General features: G+C 38.3%; 1 protein-coding gene across 5 annotated transcripts in view; it reads left to right on the top strand.

Moving 5' to 3' along the window:
• pdlim5a (PDZ and LIM domain 5a) overlaps window positions 1–20,062 on the top strand; it is a 67,680-nt gene that overhangs the window by 2,892 nt on the left and 44,726 nt on the right. For 4 of the 5 annotated variants that reach the window (XM_080309249.1, XM_026188720.2, XM_026188719.2 and 1 more), the window contains exons 1-3: window positions 4,378–4,538; window positions 5,511–5,733; window positions 19,320–19,471. In XM_080309249.1, coding sequence (XP_080165375.1) covers window positions 5,635–5,733; window positions 19,320–19,471 — 251 coding nt within the window. In that variant the 5' untranslated portion in view covers window positions 4,378–4,538; window positions 5,511–5,634. Of the gene's footprint in view, window positions 1–4,377; window positions 4,539–5,510; window positions 5,734–19,319; window positions 19,472–20,062 lie in introns of those variants that run through there. The other variant, XM_026188718.2, reaches the window with a different exon arrangement.

Genomic DNA, 20,062 nt, shown 5'->3' with positions numbered 1-20,062 from the left:
TGTGTTTCTTAGTGTCTGTGTCGCGATCTACCGTTTATTTTGCTGTGTGTTTTGCCTGTCCACCGGTGTAAGTTTATTTTGAGTTTTTCTAGTTATGTCATGTTGCGTTCAGCATTAAAGCCTTTTTGAGTTCACGTCTGTCTCCGGAGTCTGCACCTTGGGTCCTATTCCTGCCTGCACACAGCCACACCTAACAGCCATGAAGTATCTGATATGTCTAAATAAGAGGAAATTATTAAAAAAATATGTGTTGGCAGACATTAATTATACTTTAAAGCTAATTTCAATTACAAATGTGGAAATAGTGTCGCTTAAAAGTTGTATTATTCTTTCTTTATTTTCTGAGATGTTCCCATATGTTTTTCCAGTTTAAAGAAACTTATTTCTGTAAAGGTAAGCTGTTTTTATTTAGAACAGTATTTGAAGAAAAAGAAAAAAAAAACCCTACTTGATTTGGTTCAGCTGACAGTCTTACCAGCTGTGAGGGTATCATCAGCTTGAAGGAAAGCTGAAGGTTTATTTTCAGAGGCGCATAAACGTCCTCATTAAACGTCATACGAAACTGGCCATTATGTTTGATTCATGTGCAAAAATGGAAATGTATGCCCGAGCGTGATGCGGCACAAATCGTAGTGTCCATCACTCTACCTCAGAACAGGAGGTGGCCAGAGTAATCAAGAGCAGCTGATCCCAAAAATCTTAAGTGGTGCGTGGTCTGTTTGAAATTGGTGTATTGGTGTCCCTGAGGCAACATTACACTTGGCTTTTAAATGCCTCTCTTTTATTGACCCAGACTTGACCCAGGCATTAAGGAGTTCTGCGTGCACATTTGCGGTCTGAGAGAGCGAGAGAGGGAAAGTGTGTGCGTGGACCTGTGTGTTCATGCCTGATTCCTCTCAGTTTATCTTTCCTCGGGTGGACAATCATTTTGGCTGAGCTTTCTGAATCCCAGTGCGTTTGTTTGTCTATTTCTGTCTGTCTGGTCAGAAGGGAGGAATATTTTCCACTGTGAATGTAATCAGTTCTAAACAGTGACTCGCTTTAGACCGATGATACAGGCTTTTCACAATAAGCTCATAAGAGTTCAGGCTGCTCTCTACTTCTCTGTTTTTTTTATACAAAATGCAACTCTAACCCTAACTGTGCATGACAGTACAGAAATGGGTTGAGGGGATTAGTTAGGCTTATAGCAGTCTGGAAGGGTCAGAGTGATTAGATTGTTGAGAGACAAATACTGTTCATATTAGAAAAAATGTCAATAGTGTCATCATGCACACACCTCTGAGTGAAAAATCTGGATATGGAGTAATCAGTGTAACCGTTCCTTCCTGGATTTCGAGCTACAAGTGCCCTCAGAAATATAAAAGTGAACGAAAAAAATAAATAAAAAATTACTCTAAACAAAGCTGCCACAAGGGTGTTATTTGTGTATTTTTTCAGTTCACCCACTTTTATAGAATAGTATTACAGTTCAGTATATAGAGTTTTTATAGTGTGTTCACTGTAAATCTGGGTGTTGTATATTTGACAAAAAAGAGCTACACACTAATTTATAATTAATGGTATTCAGACCTCTGCTGACCCCAGTTTGGATGAGAATCATTAGGTTTACACACAATAGAGATTTTATGTATGTTGTGTCCCTTGGGGTTGTGTGCATGTGTGTGTGGGTGGGTGGGTGGGTGTGGGCAGCAGCTGGCAGACTATGGGGTTGGTGTCCCTCTTTTATTCACATGGATGATGCATTAAATGTTATTTAGAAGGGCAGATTATGATAGCATTAAAGGGTGGAGCTTGTCTCGGTGTGAGCATGTGTGTTTGACTGCAGGCTGCTAAGCTGTGATCATTAAGCATGTGGAGAGGTGAGCATATGGAGACTGGAATAGACCATTTGACAGAACAAAAGACTGGCAGGGTGTCTGAGGTTTCGTGCTTTAGACCACTCACCATTGTTAGTGTTTAATATTATTATTCTCTAGCTCACAAATCCCCTTTGTTCTCTGTGTTACAGTTTTTGACAGCATAAGCAATTGATCTTATGTCTTTAAACAGTGAGTTAGACCGATGGGTCTAGATTTTAGAAAGCATATCTCCCTGGGACTCAATACCAGTCGTCCTGTTACATGAGAATGGGACAGTGGTACAAAGCCAGTGAGATAAACTGATTTTTTCATTTATATTTCTTTATTTGGTAGTAAAGAGATTAAAATGGCTACCCTAAAACACACTTTTGTGTTGTCATGCTGTAAAGTGCATATGTGATCTGAGGGTTTTTAATGAGAAAACAGATTTCTTTAAAAAGTAGATTAAAACTAGTAAAATGAGCAGTACAGTAATTCTTAAGCATTAGTTCCTACAGTGGCTGTAAGCCTGCTGAATACTATTACCTTACAGGAAGCAGTCCACAGTCAAGCCATAAAGAGATTTTAAAAAGCTCCTGCACAAATGGTTTTGAGCCTTGCATGAAGACACTGGTTGTTGCTCATTGTTGTGGTTGATGCTTAGCTTGCAGTCATAATCAATCTGTCACGGCGCTGATTTGTTGCCTACTTTAATGCACAAAACACACCATGCCTTCATCTGTGGGCAAAAAATCTCTAGCCTTTTCCTTCATGAATGAACTTTCATGTTAAATATGTTGATAGAAGGAAAAAAACAAAATGTGTTTGTTAGTGTTTCTGTGGCTGATTGTTTTAGGATATAACACTGGCTATTTGGCAGTTTGCACTACTTTAGGTCTGGGAAAACTTTATAGAAGGCAAACAAGGACTTCCTGATTATCTGATCATCTTACTCATAAGGATGCTATTATATTATTGTTTTCACATAATGCCTGATCAGCCATCTGCAATAAAGCCTAAAGTAAACACAGTGCCTTTAGATTTACTGTAAAACTTAGGATAGGTCTAACCCTATCAAGAAGCTTCAGCTCAGCAGTGGAAACAAAGTTAATGACTCTTCCATCTTTGGTCCTCCCAGGAAAAGCTGCTCTTTTGTTTCCTAGCTGTACTGTAGAGGTATGCGCTGTCAATGTGGGAATGTTTATTAGCAGGATAATGAAAAGCATCTTGTTTTTATGTGCGAGTGCGTTGTATGTGTTTAACGGCATACTATATGTGAAATGTTAGCCTGTTTACTCCATCCTTTGGTCTTTTCATCTGAGATATCTACACTCTTTTCTTTTTCAGTCTTTTAGACCCTTTACGCCTACACTTTTCCATGCCCATTTTATATCCAACAGACTTAAGACTTTTTCTCACACTTCAGCTTCCCTCCTCTGCTTTGATGTTTGTTGATTTTTGAGAAGTCATTTTTTGATTGTGGCCTATGGTTGCTGTATCTACCACTGCCACAACCAGAGTTATGACTTGGCAAGATGTGCTGACTGTGTATTTGGTCAAGGCCAAGAAAGGAATGGGATGAGTATTTAATTGAGCCACTACTATGTCAGTATAAATATAAAGTCAATATTGATCTGTCTGGGGTAAAATAAGGGGGCACGGACAAAAGCCAGCTCAGAATGAGCTGCTGTCTGGACATAAATAATGGAGGTACTGATAAATAAATAAGTGGGAATGAGTGTGCTGCACTTAGGAGTTCTATCCCTTAAGTATAAAAGAAAAATATTTATAACTATTTTCCAAAATGTGCTGAGATTATAGTATAGATTATGTAATTTAGTGCTCAGTTTGGTAAAGCTTGTTTGCCTAATTATTAGAGCGGGGGAAGTTGATGCAAGTCACAGAAAACACAGTAGATTTACAGATTTAAAGCCATGGATGAATATCTACTTCTCTTAGATTGTTTCTAATGAAACAACAGTGTTGCAGTTGTTAAACAACCATCACACACTGACTTAAGGCAATCTTGACCTTATACAGTCGCCATTATTAAATGACCCCTGAGCGACCTTTGCATTGATGCCTTTGGAATGAATTCCCTAGTCATGATATGGTTACACTGGTTCCACCTTAAACGAAGCTGCCTGCAGGACTGAGTCCATGTTCCCAAAATATCTGGATGAAAGATAAACTGTCCCCTCTCCTGTGCCTCTTCTTCCTCCCCTGATCATTTTCTCTGTGTGCGCAATGCTCCCACTGTCTTTTCCTTAATCCTCCACTTTGCTCCCTTCTTCTCCCCTCTTGTTGCCCCCCCGACATCCCCCGCCACCTGATTTTTTTTCTTCTGTTGTCTCCTTCCATACCCCAATCTCACCCTTCATGTTATCTCCACTCGTTCACCCCTCTTCTGTGTTCGTCTCACTCCACCCATGGGTGATTTCCCCTCCTCTTTCTCCTCCCTCTTCCCTCTCATCCTAACCTATACCCGTTCTCCCTCTCGCCTCCCTCTTTCCCCTCCTCCACCTTTCCCCTCCCATCTGTCATTAACTAGTATATAAGAGCATCACATCCCTCTGTACCTCTCTCACACACACAGTGTGTTTGCTGGGAAGGGGATATTTCAGGGGAAACTAGGAATTGCACAGTCCACCTGCCCGTGAAGGAATTATTTTCCTTTCTGGAATTTCCATTAAAGAGGTACAGCATTTACCTTCATTTAATTTCAGCAGGAAATATGCTATTACTAACATTTAGGTGTGTGAAAGTCTTCTGGTAGTGTTTCCTGAAGGGTAATTTACATATTTTAAGCTACTGAACAACTGCAGCATTCTCCAGTGTATGGTGGTTTAAAATAACATTCAGTGAAGCATTTAACTCTTTTTTGATTGTAAAATGTTTGATGTCTTATTTGTTTATTTTTACTTAAAATGTGTTTATTTTTTTTATACCGAATAAGTCTAAAAAGGTAATTTTGGGACTTATTCAAATACATAGTTATGAATTTAGTTGTGAACTGTTTGAAACTATTGTATGAACAGTTTGATAAACAGTTTTATGTATTTTCTTTATCTTTATTTATTTAATGTTTGGCAAATGTGTAATGTGCAAATGTTTCTGCACCAATAATAAAACATCATAGCTGTGAGGCATGGTAGAGGGAACATCATGGATTTGGGGCGTTGTGCTGCCCTAAATGGCCTGTAAGCAGAGATTTTACAGTTGCGTATGATGTCTGTGAAGGTTCTCAGTCATCCAGGTCATCATAGTCTTAGGAGCTTGGAAAGAAAAGCATCTGGACTTATATAAGTTGCTGACGTTTCACCTCTCAACGAGAAGCTTCTTCAGTTCTAGGGTCAAATGGTGGAGAGTCCCAGATTTAAGCCCTGTGGGAGTTTCCCCCCACGAGGGACAGTGGACCCCCTAATGATTCTCTACCTGCATATGATCTGAACCTTAGGAAATGCTCAAGTATCTATCTATCTATCTATCTATCTATCTATCTATCTATCTATCTATCTATCTATCTATCTATCTATCTATCTATCTATCTATCTATCTATCTATCTATCTATCTATCTATCTATCTATCTATCTATCTATCTATCTATCTATCATTGCTGCACAATAACAAATGTTTTTGCTTGTCTTTCATGTCTTGTCTTTTCCTAGATCTTGGATCAAAATCTTACCCCTCATCAAAAGCTAGTGATATTTTTATTGTCACTTGATCTGCATAATATATTCCGGCCATCAGCATCACTTGTGAGCCAGATCAACACTGAACAAGGAAACCATGACCAGCAACTACAATGTCACTCTCATAGGTCCTGCCCCCTGGGGCTTCAGGCTGCAGGGAGGAAAAGACTTCAACATGCCCCTCACCATCTCGAGGGTAAGATTAAAGTGCCCATACACACATGCATGCACTTAAATGTGGATAACCAGCATTGTCTTCAGGGTGATAAAACAGCATATATTTATTTTGTGACAACGCAACCATATACAGTCATTCTTCTCAGAACCCTTGTGCTATTTGTACTATCAACATGTCTTTACTACCTTTCTTCATTTCTGTACCCCTCTTGACTGAACCCCTCAGCCACACCCAAGACAGCTCAGCTAAATCATATGCCATCTGTCATGTATCGACCACACATGAAACCTTTTCTCGCTTTCTTTACATTCCACTTCACTTTGAGTGTCTGTATTGAAATTGCAGCAATCAAAGTTCTGGCACACAAGTCTTGGCATCAATCCCTCTGCGTGAACAAGTAACTTGATGGTCCCTTGGTTTCCCTGCCTTTCAGTGTCTACTCGTAATATTACCTCTTATTGCCTCCCTCCCGTCTCTTCTGTTCATTCACACATCAGCGTTACCGCATGGTCACATCCACATATTCACAGAGTATGCTTTGCTCATTACTGTAACTGGATTGTGATCTTAAAAGATGCACATCCTTCCTAATGTTGTTCAAGCTTCTGTTCTGCTCTGCTGCACTGTGCAGTGCCCTCAAACACACACATGTAATGCATTTACGCACACAAAAGTCACACAAAAGTCACCAAAACTGGCACGGTACAGACTTATAGCAACATGAGCCTGATGATGAATGGCTTACTAGGTTCTGTGCCAATCCCCTTTGGGGCCATTCTGGGTTGCCATGTTTGTGTTATTACTTTGGATGTGATACTTTTCCCACTAACTGAAGCCATGTGAATTTTTTAACCACGGGTTTGTGTGTGTGTGTGTGTGTGTGTGTGTGTGTGTGTGTGTGTGTGTGTGTGTGTGTGTGTGTGTGTGTGTGTGTGTGTGTGTGTGTGTGTGTGTGTGTCTGAGAGTGCAGGCATGGACACAAAATGTTGGAAGACACTGTATGTAACTGAAAGGAAAAGACTGAAAGAATCCAGAAATAGGACATACAAATAGAAACAGACATCTTGTAAAATAGCAGCATTTTAAATTGCAAAATGCTACAAGAACTAATCTTGTATGAAATTAGTTCTTTTGTGTAGAGTTGGAGTTAAAAAATAATGCATAATGCATTGCAAATGCTGCATTCCAAAGAAACTGAAAGAAAAGATGAAGAAACTCTGATGCTGACATTGATTATTGAAGACTTGAAAATATGCAAGCAATAATTGACGATCCCGTTTGACCGTTACTCCAACATCACAGTGAAAGTTGTGTGATTTAACAATTTAAGATGCCTTGCGAGCTTGTTTTGTTATTTTCCTTCTCTTGAGATTGCTTTGATGTTGAGAGATTCTTAAAAAGGTGTGAAACAACTATTGTCTGAATCCTACAAATACCAATAAATTGTAAAAGATTTGGGAATACTCAAACTGACTCAAGTGGGCTCCTTATTTAGCTTTGTGTCTCTAAAAGCAGATAAATGCAGATTAGCAGAGATGAGGTGGAGATGGGGGGTGGGGTATGGGAGGTGGTATTCAGTGCACGTAAATAATGCTGCGCACAGTTTACACAGGCTGAACTTGAAGAAGTGATGGCAGGCAGTCAAACACGTCACTCAGCAGGTCATCTATCTACATGTGCTTGTCTGACCCTTTGATTTGTATCATACCTCTCTATAACTTCCTGTTTGTTTTTCTCTCTTGTTATTTAAATCTATGCGCTTCCTAATTCACTTTGTCAGATGTTCTTATGTAACACTTATCTGACTCGACGTGGACGTACAGTTTGTAGTCATTCGTTTTAGAATCCATGCAACTCTTAATCTAATCAGCTCTGTTAAACTGGGTCTATGACGATAAGGGCAGTGCTTCTGACCGCCTATTACTGACACATAAACATGTATACCAGTGCACACACATACTACTCTCTGCCAGTCTAACCATAGAGCTGGTTCTGAGACGAGACCACAGAGTATGGGTTATTAGAGAATCCTGCACAACTGCCAGACCACAGTTACTCTTGCAGCTGCTGTTGCTAAGCTCTATAAGCATGTGAATATACAGTTTGTTTAATTTATGGCACTCTGTAGATGTAAAAAGTACCAGTGTTCAATAGTACCACCATTGCATCATGGCATGTATGTCTTGAGGTTTCTGCCCATTAGCTATTGTTTATGCAACTTGTCTTCACATCTTCTTATACCTTTTTTTTCTTTTCTAGTGTTTAAAAACAGTTTTATAAGGGGCTGAGACTGATGGTGCTGCTCTGCTAAAGACCAGTAAAACACTTTACAATGGCTTCCCTTTTTGACATGTCTGGAGATTGCGAGAAGGAGGTTTAGATACATGCAGAAAGTGTGAAAAACATGGGTTGCAGCATATTCCTCAAGTACATTTATGTGTAGCTTGCTGCACCTTTCCAATATTACTTATTTTCTAAATAATTGTCATACACTGTAATGCACAACTGGGCAGTATAAGCCTTATTTACAGTAAGAGTGAATGGTTGAGCCCAACGAGTGTCTGTTTATATGCTTAAAGAGAGTAATGGAAGCTGTATCATTATGGTTACATGCCTGTTTATATAAGAACTGGACTACCTTGCTCTTTTGTATAGCAAACATTTGGATTCAGATATCTAATAGATATCTCGCTGAAAGGATTTTGGAGAAAATAGCTTGTGGAAAATCTCAAGCAAACCCAATTAAACCCATTTACTGGGAAATCCATTTACTTCTTTTATTGATGCGAAGAGACAGAAATACCCACCAATGGTACTATTCTCAGTTAAATTTACAACTCAGTGAATAAATATTTAAACCTTTCCGAGGGTAGTCCATTTACAGAATCCACTGCTAAAATAATTTAAGGGAAAGCAACCCAGGGGAGGAGATGCATTAAGCCTCTAAGAATAGATACATCATCTCACAGGTCTGCCCTCACAAACACACCCACTTAACAGGAAGACTGGTCACAGAGCTGTACCCCTATTTTAAGCTGTACTTACTGCATTTGTGGTATCACAAAGACACAACAAATACAAAAGCAATGCTAGGATAGATTTTCCCTCCTTTTTTGTGAACAACATTTATACAGCAGTGTATTGTGTGTCGATTATCTCATTTTTATATTGTATTTCTTTAGTAGAAGTCTTCTTCTTTCCTGCACATTACTATAATAATGGTGTGAAATGACTGGCAGTGTGTGTATGCCATCTTTGTGTATATGCACTAGATAAACATCGCAATCTGAAGAGTCTATAGTACTGGCAAAACTCTACAAGGTATAATAAACTTGGTTTATTTATCACCATTTGTGCCAAATATATATATGTATGTATGTTAGAAATATGTAACTGTATATGCTTGGTCTAACAGAGTGCATCCTTCTATCATAATGCTTAAATAGCGGGATTCTAGTTGTACAGTGAGTACATCAAAATGAGTAGACAGCCAATCTATAATAAAACCTTTTCATGGAAGAATGCAGTTCCTGGAATTGAATCAGTGATGGCCGCCTCCTGCTTCCCTAGAGATGCTTTTCAACAGGCGATGATAACAACTGACCACAGGGATGGGTCTATTTCAAAGACGTTTTAGTTCTATACATAGTTTCTGTCTTTCTTCCCTTCCTCCTATTCCTGATTTAATGTCTTCCTCCTACAGAACTTGTTCTTAAACTCACATCATCACCAGGGGCCTGCACTATGGAGAAAGTTCAACATACCCAAGATGTATTTTTGTTACCAAACCAAACTGCCCTGGCTGATAAAGCAGAGCTACAAATCTATATATGAGCATATTTATCTACCCATTAACATGAAAGTCAAACTGAACCAAAAAATTCTCTATTATTCTAAGCAAATGTGATAAATGGTAACTACAAAAAGATTTAAACAACACAAATGTTGGAGTAGAAGCCAAGATGGAAAGTTGGCAAAAAGATGCTGATTGTGTAAACACTTAAGTTATTAAGACAGCATTATCGAGAAACCTGTCAGTTAATCACAATAAAACCAGTATTTTTATGTGATATAAAAGTGCAATGTCACAATATCAATGTTATATGAAGTACACATATGGTTTTGCACACCTCAGTGATGACTTAGTAAAAAGTGAGCTACTTAAACAACTTCCAATAAAGCAGAGAATTTGCAACAAATGCAGGAAAATTGTGTATGACCACTTGTCTAAAAAAAACACACAGTTGAGAACAACCAAGCTATGCAAGGTGGCAGTTTGTGATATGTGACCTAAAAGTAAACAAATGACTCAATTGAGCATCAATGGAGCACTTGCTAGTTAGACTCTAAAATGATAGGAAAAACAAAACAATGGACAGAAATTACAGATTCCTTTACATGACGGTAGATAAAAGATTTAAGCAGTTGGTGGGGAAAAAAACACCCAAGACACGACATCCCAGGTGGAAAATATTTTTCAATTTCAGTTTTATTAAGTGACAGTATTATTCAGGCTCATGAAGAGCCATCATTCTTCTTCTTCTTCTTCTTAATATTAATATTAATAATAATAATAAGCAGTTATGTTATGTTAGCTTAAAATTTCCAAGGGAAGCACCACCTAGGCTACTTTTTTGCTTACATTTGACTTATGCTAGGTCAATATAATGGTGCTACTAGCATCTTGTAGCAGTAGAGTCACAATTAGATAGTCTGTAGCTCATTGGTAAAGAAGACTGGGAAGGAATCTTCATTTACTTACTTAGAAAGACAGCTGTGTGCAAGCTGCAACCATCAATAAATAAAATGTTATTTAGTATTTTTTTTTTGTGGTATTAGAAGTAAAAGACAGTGTAAGACAATTTTAGCTTCATCCTTGTAGCTCCAGCCTTGGCAGTGTTAAAAACTCCCAGGAGCCAGCATAGAACAATGAGGTAAGCTTTGAAAAACCCAAGGTTGAAGCTGAAGTTACCTCGGTCTTTCCAAGCCTTGCAAGCCTCTGGTCTTAACCCTGTAATGCTGAGATTTCTCATCTTAATCTTTCATACCAAACTTCACGAGCCTGTTGACAGCTCCTCCAAATGACTTAATAATGCTTAAATCTGTCTTAATCAAAACAATTCCCATGCTTCCCTCTGAGTATCTTAGCTAAATAGTCCCAGAGCCAGAATCAACAACTTATCATTTGCCCTCCATAAATCAATCTGTCAGTATGTATGTGTTTGGGTGTGAGTTGGAAAATGCTATATTTGAAAACTGTTACACATTTGATTTTTCTGTAGTCCCAGCAGTGTGAGAATTAATCTTACTCTCATTAAAATCTGTGAAATTTTATGTTTCCTGTCAATATTTGGCATTTGCTTATCGTGGCTTTTTATGATGTCACCAGTTATGATGTCACTTGTACCACATGCTTATATGCGTTTCATGTCATGTTTAGAAAATATGCTCATCGTTCTTCTGTGTTAGGATATTTGAATCTATTGCTGACCTTACAATAACATTTCTGACTTCACCAGTAACGGATTAACTTATTTCTTTGCCATGAAGTGGTAATGTATTACAATTTTTTTTTCAAAACACGTTAATATTGCAAACAATAGACTGTTTAATAGACTAAAAGAAGACTTTTATGAGCCCTTAGAACAGCACAGCCAAATCATAACACACTGCAGTGAATTCACACAATGAAGAGACTAGAATAACCCATTGTGGCTATAATGTGTTTTCCACAGTAGCTGCTAAACCCGTCATGCCATTTTTGCCTTCCTCTCAGGATGCTGGCCACCTGACTGGATCATGTTTATTCAGATTAATATTGGTTGACTGTAAAGATTGACAGAAGCACAAGAAAACATCTGGTGTAACAGCAGTATCTGTCTGTTCTCTTTGGCTTTTGTTAAGCTTTGCTTGGACAATGTACTGGGAACCTAGACCCTTAGTCTTTTCCTACATAGATTTATAGACTTGTTCTGCATGTCTTAGTGTACAAACACAATCTAAAGGTTAGTATATTATACACTAAGCTGATCTGATGTTTTTCTAAGAAAAGAGTTATGTCCCAAAGCACCAACTCTGTCTCTCTTTGTGATTCATGTTTCTTCCTAATGCCTGATTCCCTCTTAATGACATGTGCGGCTGTGATTCTTGAAGCTCATGGGTTACAAATAAGAAGTCTCTATTCCCAGAACCCAGTTGATGCACACAACAATAAATGTTTTCCCAGATTTTATCAGATGTTGACTGTAGCAAACATATTAAACAAATTATATATGTTATCCCAAATCAAGGTTATTAGATTAATTGCAAAATAGCTAAAGAAGGGCCACTTAAATATTAAAATCATATGGGACTAAATAAATCCGGTCCTGGGTTCATATAGCTCAGTTCCTGCCCTTTCAATGTCCTTTCTGCCATGACAGTCTTCCTAATGAGGCTGGATGTGAAAGCTAACTTATTCATGATTGGTTTAGCAAAGTGCAGCTTTATATTATATGGTTTTCATGGGTTTATAAATCCTCACTTCATTCCATGTAAATGTCCCCTAATATTTACAATGAAACTGATAAATATGACATATTTAATGCTTTCCAGGAAGAATATTGTGTCCCACTGTCTGGGTTTTCCTGGTGTGTACAGTTTTTTTTAATCCTTACTCGTCTACTTCTACTAATTTTTTCACCCAGTTTACTTAAAAAGATATATCATTTGAAGCTGTTGATCTGTCATATGTTGGATTGATCTATTAAACTATGTTGATGCTGCATCAACATAGCTGGTATTTTCTTCATGTGAATAATTGGTACGGTGGGCCTGAGAGGTCAAACACACATTTTTCTATTTGCTTTTCTTCAGTTCCAGTCTCTCTGAACTCTTAGAGCCACTGGGCCATTACAAATTTTGGGGATCTACAGATGGCACTAAAGCACCAATGTAAAGCAAACCAACTTTTGCATTCTTTTACGAGCAAAGTCATGCTACAGTTGTAATTATGATAAAAACCTATAACAGATTAATAACTTGGCTTCCACTTTTCTGTACGCAACCAAATCAAAAGAGCACAGCTGAATTTTAATAATACTCATGAACCCACATCAGTCAGCTTGTGCTAACTAGGGACGCTGCTTAATTGCAAGCACGACAGACCTAATGTCCAAAGCTTGATATTTTTTTTATGTATAATGTGTTTTGTGGGTTTTGCCAGTGTGACTGCACTACAGTTCTGTGGGAACTCAATCTGATATAACCTTGTCTATTCTACTTCTACTTGCAATTTTATAGTCTAATATTTGTGTGAAATATTCATACTTAATTCATTTTCAGGGGGTTATGTTGATGTTTATGTGTAGTAACGTGTATATTTCTATACTTCAGTGATGTTGTGGCTTTAGATTCTTTTATCCGTTGCAATTTTCAGTGACTCGACTTCTAACGCCAGTGAGTGAGTTTGCCAGCACCAGTCTGAAGCCAAATCAAGTCGAATCTAATACTCGTAACAGCTGACGAAGACCAGTGGATTTTGTCAGATGAATACCAGATTCCTTTTCATAAAATTTCAAGATCCTGCTGACAAACCTGCATGATTTACTTTATTCAGGGCCATAAACTGCGAATGAAACATTCCCTCACAGTTTACTACGTGTTACTGATTGGGCCATACAAGTAGGCTGACATGATGGCTGACCTTGCACTTTATTAATCTTCCTCTTTCTTTGTTTAAACCTCTCTCTGTTTCTGTTTATGTGAATCTCTCATGGAGATATCTGTTGCTATTACTCTGACTCTGACTGCTCTTCACTTTTCTTGTGCTTAACAAACGTTTTCATTATTATCTTTCCTGTTTTCTGTGTTGTTAGATTCATATTTTTCGAAGGGTACAATTTTTCCAGTCCTCATTCACTGCAGTGTAACAAATACATTAATCAAATAATTTTTATATATTTAATTTTAGGAAAAAATCCAGCAGGAAACATTATTAGCAATGCAACACATGCAAGTTTATGATTTGACTGGGTGCCATAAGCTGAGGATATCCTGTTCCAAGTGAATTAAAACAATTAACGAAAGAAAGAGCAAACAGTAGCTGAATGTTAGCATTTATTGAGAAAATTGGAGAATTGGAAATACCTTGGTAGTAGTGCCTAAGTAGATTTCTGCAAATGTTGGTACAGTGGCATTTAATAGAAAATAACTGGCTGTAAAATAATAGAAAAACTGGGATTTTAAGCTGTGCTGCTAAGTAATAGCAGTGAGTCGAGTGAATATTAAGCATTGACTCTTTTTGTTTTCATGCAGAAGTCTGATATAAACAGGCAGTGTAAAGGAAAAGATCTTGTTGATGTGGTAATACAACTCATCAAACTCTTGTTGCCCTTATACTTTTGTTGGAGGATATGCCAAACTTGCTGCTAAGTGGACTTTATGCACAAAAATATATTAAAAAAAACCAAACATACTGTCTCAACATATGGTAATAAATATTGATTATAAATAAGTGGACATCAATAAAATAAATAATTTTTAAAAACCCTTCAGTAAAACAATATATAGAGTGAAGGGTAATTTCTTGTCATGACATTACTAAAAGATAACATAAGTTCCAGTACTGAAACAGCAAAATTGAAGGAAAATAGGTCAGTACTGAAGGCTTCCATATGGAAGCAGCTTTGTGTATGTTCGAGTTACAGAGTATTTGTGTCTCAAGCTCTCAGAGAGTGCGATGCGAACCATCTGCCTGTCATCTTTGTCACTACTTGTGCTGAAAGCAGGCATTGTTCAAAGCACTCAAAATGTTCAGTGTGTGCTCAAAGCAGACAATGTTGCGGCACTCCAGTAAGCTCTTATTGCTATGTGTTGAAACCAGATTTTTTTAAGCACTTAAATCAGACAGCATATGTGTTGAAACCTGACATCGCTGGAAGCATAAGAGCAAGTTCGTAGGAGATGGCTTTTAGACACGGCATGTGTGTTTCTCATTGTTTTGGAACAGTGATGACACAAGTACTGACCCCTTTACTTTTGCATGAATATTTAGTAAGGCAGCTGGATTTCACACACAGAGTGCAAAGTCTTGAGCTGCTTCTCATTTCTTTATATTTTGCTAGGAAAATAACAACAGCAGCTTATTGAATCATGTTCAAAAATAACAATGTTTAACAGAGAAAACCCAACAGTCAGATGAGCCCTACAAATAAGCACTTTAGCGACAGTGGGAAGGAAAAGCTCCCTTTTAAAAGGAAGAAACCTCTGGCAGAACCAGGCTCAAGGAGGGGCTGCTAACTGCTGTGACTGGTTGGGGGTGAGGAGAAGAAGACAGGACAAAGGTACACTGTGGAAGGGAGCCAGAAATGAATAATAACTAATTAAATGTAAAGTGATGTATGAATACATGAGTGAAAAAAGATGAGTGAAGAAGCAAACACTCATTATGAGAGGATCCCAGCAGTGTAGGCCACCTGATCCAGCCCTAGCTATATGCTTTATCAAAAAGGAAAGTTTTAAGCCTAATCTTGAAAGTAGAGAGTGTGTCTGTGTCCTGAATTGGCAGCTGCTTCCACAGAAGGTGGCCTGGAAGCTAAAGGCTCTTCTGATTTTACTCATAGTTTTCCAGTGTTATTGAAGGACATTCAAATAACTATTGGCTGCCTTTTGTTACTTTCTCTATCAAGATGACCCCACACTGCTTCATTATTGTTCAGGTTGGGCTCTGGGGAGGCCAGTCCAATTCAGTTCAGTTGTATTTATATAGTGCCAAACCAAGACAACAGTCACCTTGATCCATCACTGACAGTGTTCCATTGTGTGTTTTCACTGATGATGGTTTCATGCAGACACATCTCTCAGGTCCTGTCAGGTCATTGCTGCATTTTCCATATTTTTTTCACACACCGTATTTCTCTGACTATAGGGCGCACTTAAAATCCTTTAATTTTCTCAAATTCTCAAATCTTTCAATCCGGCGCGCCTTACAGTCTGAATAATACGGTACTCTTTATCTCTTGTAGATGGCTGTTTTTAGACCTGTCAATTCTTTTGTTCTCCACTTGTCCACCACCACAGTTTCTTCAGTTTTTTTAAGGACAGACTGCACACCATGCCAAGAAACACATGGAAGTTTGAAGTTTTGTGCTAATAGTTGTTTTATATCTGTCTGTGTTGTCTTGACATTTTTCCATAGATTCAAATAAAGAAATTCCAACAAATTGTGTGTTTTTAAAACAGGCTGCGATTAACAAATTTCCTGAAGATATCATTTAAAAGTGGTTGTTTCCTAAGTTGTCTATTATGAGTAGACACAAGACTGGTTCATTCCTTGAGTTGGTCCCTGAATGCTTGAATGATTCATAGGTCAGTGTTAAATCTAACAAAGCTAAAGAAAAAAACCCTCTGAAAAACAGGAACAAGGTAGGGCTGAAATTGAGTGAAAAAATTAGCCAACGTCCAAAGAAAAACCTTAAGACCTTAAATAAGTCTGGAGAACTATTGCTCAAGACCAATTTTTTTTAAAAATACAAGAAAGTCTGGCTCCTTGGAAGCAACAAGTAATGAGGGGTGACTTTTGCACAATAGTGTCTGTTGATTTGTTGAAGAAAAAAACCCCACTTAAAGGCAAATTCTTTTTGCCACTTGAACTACGAGGGTTTCCACACCACCCTAAATATGTAGACATGGAGTTAAAAAGCAAATATGTTTAGAAATAATATAAAATACAGGTAAGTGTTAGAGAACTTTTACAGTTCTGTAACAGCCTCTCCCATAGCCGCTGACATCAGTGGCTCAATCTTTGGGCCAAACAGAAAAGAAAAGTCACTGGCACTGCTGTTGCCAGCTGTTTTGCAGTTTTTATGGTGGATAAGGCTTTTGTACTGGTTTCTCATAGAAAAGATTATAGAAAACACATTTCAAGTTTTCAGCATTCCCTGTCAACTGAAGTATTGTTCCGTTTGCGTTTGACATTGGTGTAATGCATGTGTGTGTCATATTTGTGTTAGATCTGAAGTGTTACAGCTGCTGTTTTCTGTCATGACCAAAGCAACAGAGCCATAAATCAAATAACCTGGCAGTCTCCAAGTACTTGACTTGTTGCATAGATAGATTATTTGGATTTCTGTGTCTGATTTTCTTGGATGCGTTTCACTTTCTTTGATATAAACATTGAGACGACTTTGAGCTTTGAAAGATTTTCTTCGTATTAATTTCGAACAAATGTTTGCCTTTGCAAAAGGATTTCTTACCAGTACGAATAATTGCTTCAGACATGTGGATTTAAGACATACACGATAAATTCATACAAGCAAAATAAATAATCTTCACAAAAATCTTTACTGTTTATGGAGTAGCTTTAAAATCAATTCAAGGCGGTTGTATGGAAACAGGTTACTTTTACTCTGAAAGAAACAGAGCCGTGTTTTGTGTCTGTATGTGGAGAGGGAATTTATGTGGGTAGGGGGGGAGGACCTTAGCACTAATTGGGGAAAACATATAATAGCACATTTTGTGGTGAGCATTTGGGCCATAACAGTGCCAGAGTGGTTAGCTGGAATACACCCCTGGAAATGGGTCAAAACATGCAGCATAATATCTACTCGGTGGCATTTTCTTCTTTTCCTTCTCTTTTCTCCCTTCCTCGCCATCCATACCAGTTTAATCAACGTTATGTCAATCTCTCATTATGCTCTTCTTCCTGCCCTCTGTGCTAGTGAGCGGTGCTGAGTGATGTTGCGTGTGTTGAGCTAATATGACTATAAAAGGTTGGGGCCGCAGAGCCTTAACGCTAATCCGGGTGCAGAGCCTCTTTTATTAGCCCTGCTTGTGTCTGTCTGTATTTGTGTGTGCTTGTGTGTCTGTGAGAGAGCGAGAGACAAAGATAAAGGCAAAGGAAACACAGTTAACCCCATATTACACTGTCCCATCCTTGACTGTCTTTCTATACTTGAAGTGATCTATAGTCAGGGAGCAGGAGACGCATTTGTTTTTAAGAATCTTCTACAAAAGTATGCTTTTTTGTGTGTGCTGTTAGGGAAGTGGTCTGTGTGGTGTCAAAAGAAACAAATGACCTCACTCCACTTTGGACACACTTAGAGCCTCTGTGTGACCAAGAATGGACAGAACTACATCTGCAAGGCGTTGCTAACACTATTCAGTCCCATATAATTAACAACAGAACTTACAAAAAGCTAGTCGCTTAATTTAGTTGCTTAGAAATAAACATTTCATCAATATTTTTATGTAGATTGTGAATTGAATATTTTTAAGTACCTTCATGCTCAGAAGGTCGTTTTTAGAAAATGTTTTGGTCAGAAAAGATAGAAAAAATTATTTCAATATTTCACTGCTAATAAAAATATTAGATTGTTCATTTTCCACGAGTGTGTAAAAGCACATTTAAGTTAATCTGTCCCTCCTAGTAAAGTATGTACACTCTCTTACATAACAGCACATAACACATAATTTGAAATGTATCAGAAAGGAACAGGCAGCTCTGTGCGCAGTCCATGAAAAATCAAGAATGTATAATTAGACGCTCAACCAAATGATCTGATTATATTTTCATGTGGCGTTAAGCTCATTTACTCGCATGCTAAATGCTTAGCTTGTTTACAAAATATGCACCTGTGTATGTTGAAGCCCATTTGAACAGCAGAACCGGTATTCAGTACCAGATCGTTGGTTTTTTGGTTTTTTTGCTTGAATCTGTTTCAAATTAACCAACTTCCTCCAGAGCGGAGTGATTAAAGACTGTTTACATATTTAAGGTTTAGCTTGAAGATGAAGGAATACACTGAAACATGGAGACAAGAAACGTGTATGTAAATTTTATGATGCGTGTAAAGTGAGAAATGTCTGGCTAATAATTACTGTTTCCTCAAAGCCCATAAAAAAGGTATGTGTCTACACCACGGAGCGTCCCATTATCTGTTTGTCACCTTTTTAACAACATTTTGCATGGGGGATAATTGCGTTATTGCTTTTTACTGACACTAAATTCACTTTACTTCATCTTTATTGCACAGTAGTGCTTAAGAAAGTGTCAAATTTAGCTTCTTTTTTGCTCAAAGAGGCAGATATCACAATATCATACCACAAACCTTTGTGTTACACTGATTCTGTTTGCTCTAAGCTGTAAATACCTTCTTGCATTATCAATTCGTGGCATGTTCCCAACTCGCATAGCTACTGTAATGTATAGAGCAGGCATTAAAAAATGAATAAGAATAAATATCTTTAAATGATAAACAGCCATGTTCATTCTTTCTTTTTCTCAGATACACTGTGGTTGAGAACCTTTGAACTCTTTTCTCTAACAAGCTGCAAGGCCATTAAGACAGCACACAATAAAGAACACACAAAAGTAATTTAATCCTGCAGGCTCCTGCTATTAAAAACACATCAGTGAGCCTAAAGTAGACCCTCCATCATGTGGTGCAGAACCTAGGTCTTTCATTATTTTTCTCTAAATACTCATGCAATAGAAGAGATCCATAAATCCTCTGATAAACACAGGCTGAATGTGGACATCCGACATCACCTTGACCCACCGGCCAGCTCAGTAATCCCGATATTTCCAGCAATTCATGCTGTTTGTGGTTTTTGTGTTTCTGCAGCTGACGGATGGCGGAAAGGCAGCGAAAGGTGGTATTGCTGTTGGAGACATGGTTCTTTCCATTGATGGCATCTCCACGGACGGCATGAACCACCTGGAGGCCCAGAACAAAATCAAGAGCTGCACTGGCAACCTCAGCCTCACTCTGCAGAAGTAAGCCATGACCTCACGCTCTGTGTGTCTGAAGTTGTTAAGCCAAACCCTAGCCACATCACCTTGAAATGATTTAATGCGTGAACCTGAGTGGGTATACATTTATCACCATGACAACACAGGATCTGTGCACTCCCTTTCAGTTAGTCCCAAACAATCCAGTTGTGCATCAGATTTAAGGTTCATGCTTCCCCTTTCAACCCCAGACATCCTGCATCCAGGCAGATTTTCACTGTTGTCGTAGGAGATAATCTTACCTCTAACACACAGCAACGCCATTAGTTCTGCCTGATCGCTTGTCCCCTGAAGGGAAGCGGGAGAGCTAAAATCACATGGAGAGCATCAACATGTGGCCCATCACCTCTTCCCCCAAGGCTTACTCCTCACTGTCTGGTGGAATCCTGTACATCGGAGCTGAATTATCTCAAGAATTTCTGTTGTAGTGTGTGTGTATCAGTGCGTCTAGATCATAGTGGATCTCATGTGGTTCAAATTGTCTGTTTTTTGGCGGCACTTGTAGGCATATGTGTGTTTTTATTTAAGCCCAGTAAGATATTCAGGGCTTTTACACTTGTACTTTCGGATTAAGGG

This window comes from Astatotilapia calliptera, chromosome 12 (genome assembly GCF_964374335.1).
Source record: "Astatotilapia calliptera chromosome 12, fAstCal68.1, whole genome shotgun sequence".
NCBI lineage: Eukaryota > Metazoa > Chordata > Actinopteri > Cichliformes > Cichlidae > Astatotilapia > Astatotilapia calliptera.
This window is presented reverse-complemented; position numbering and strand designations above follow the sequence as displayed.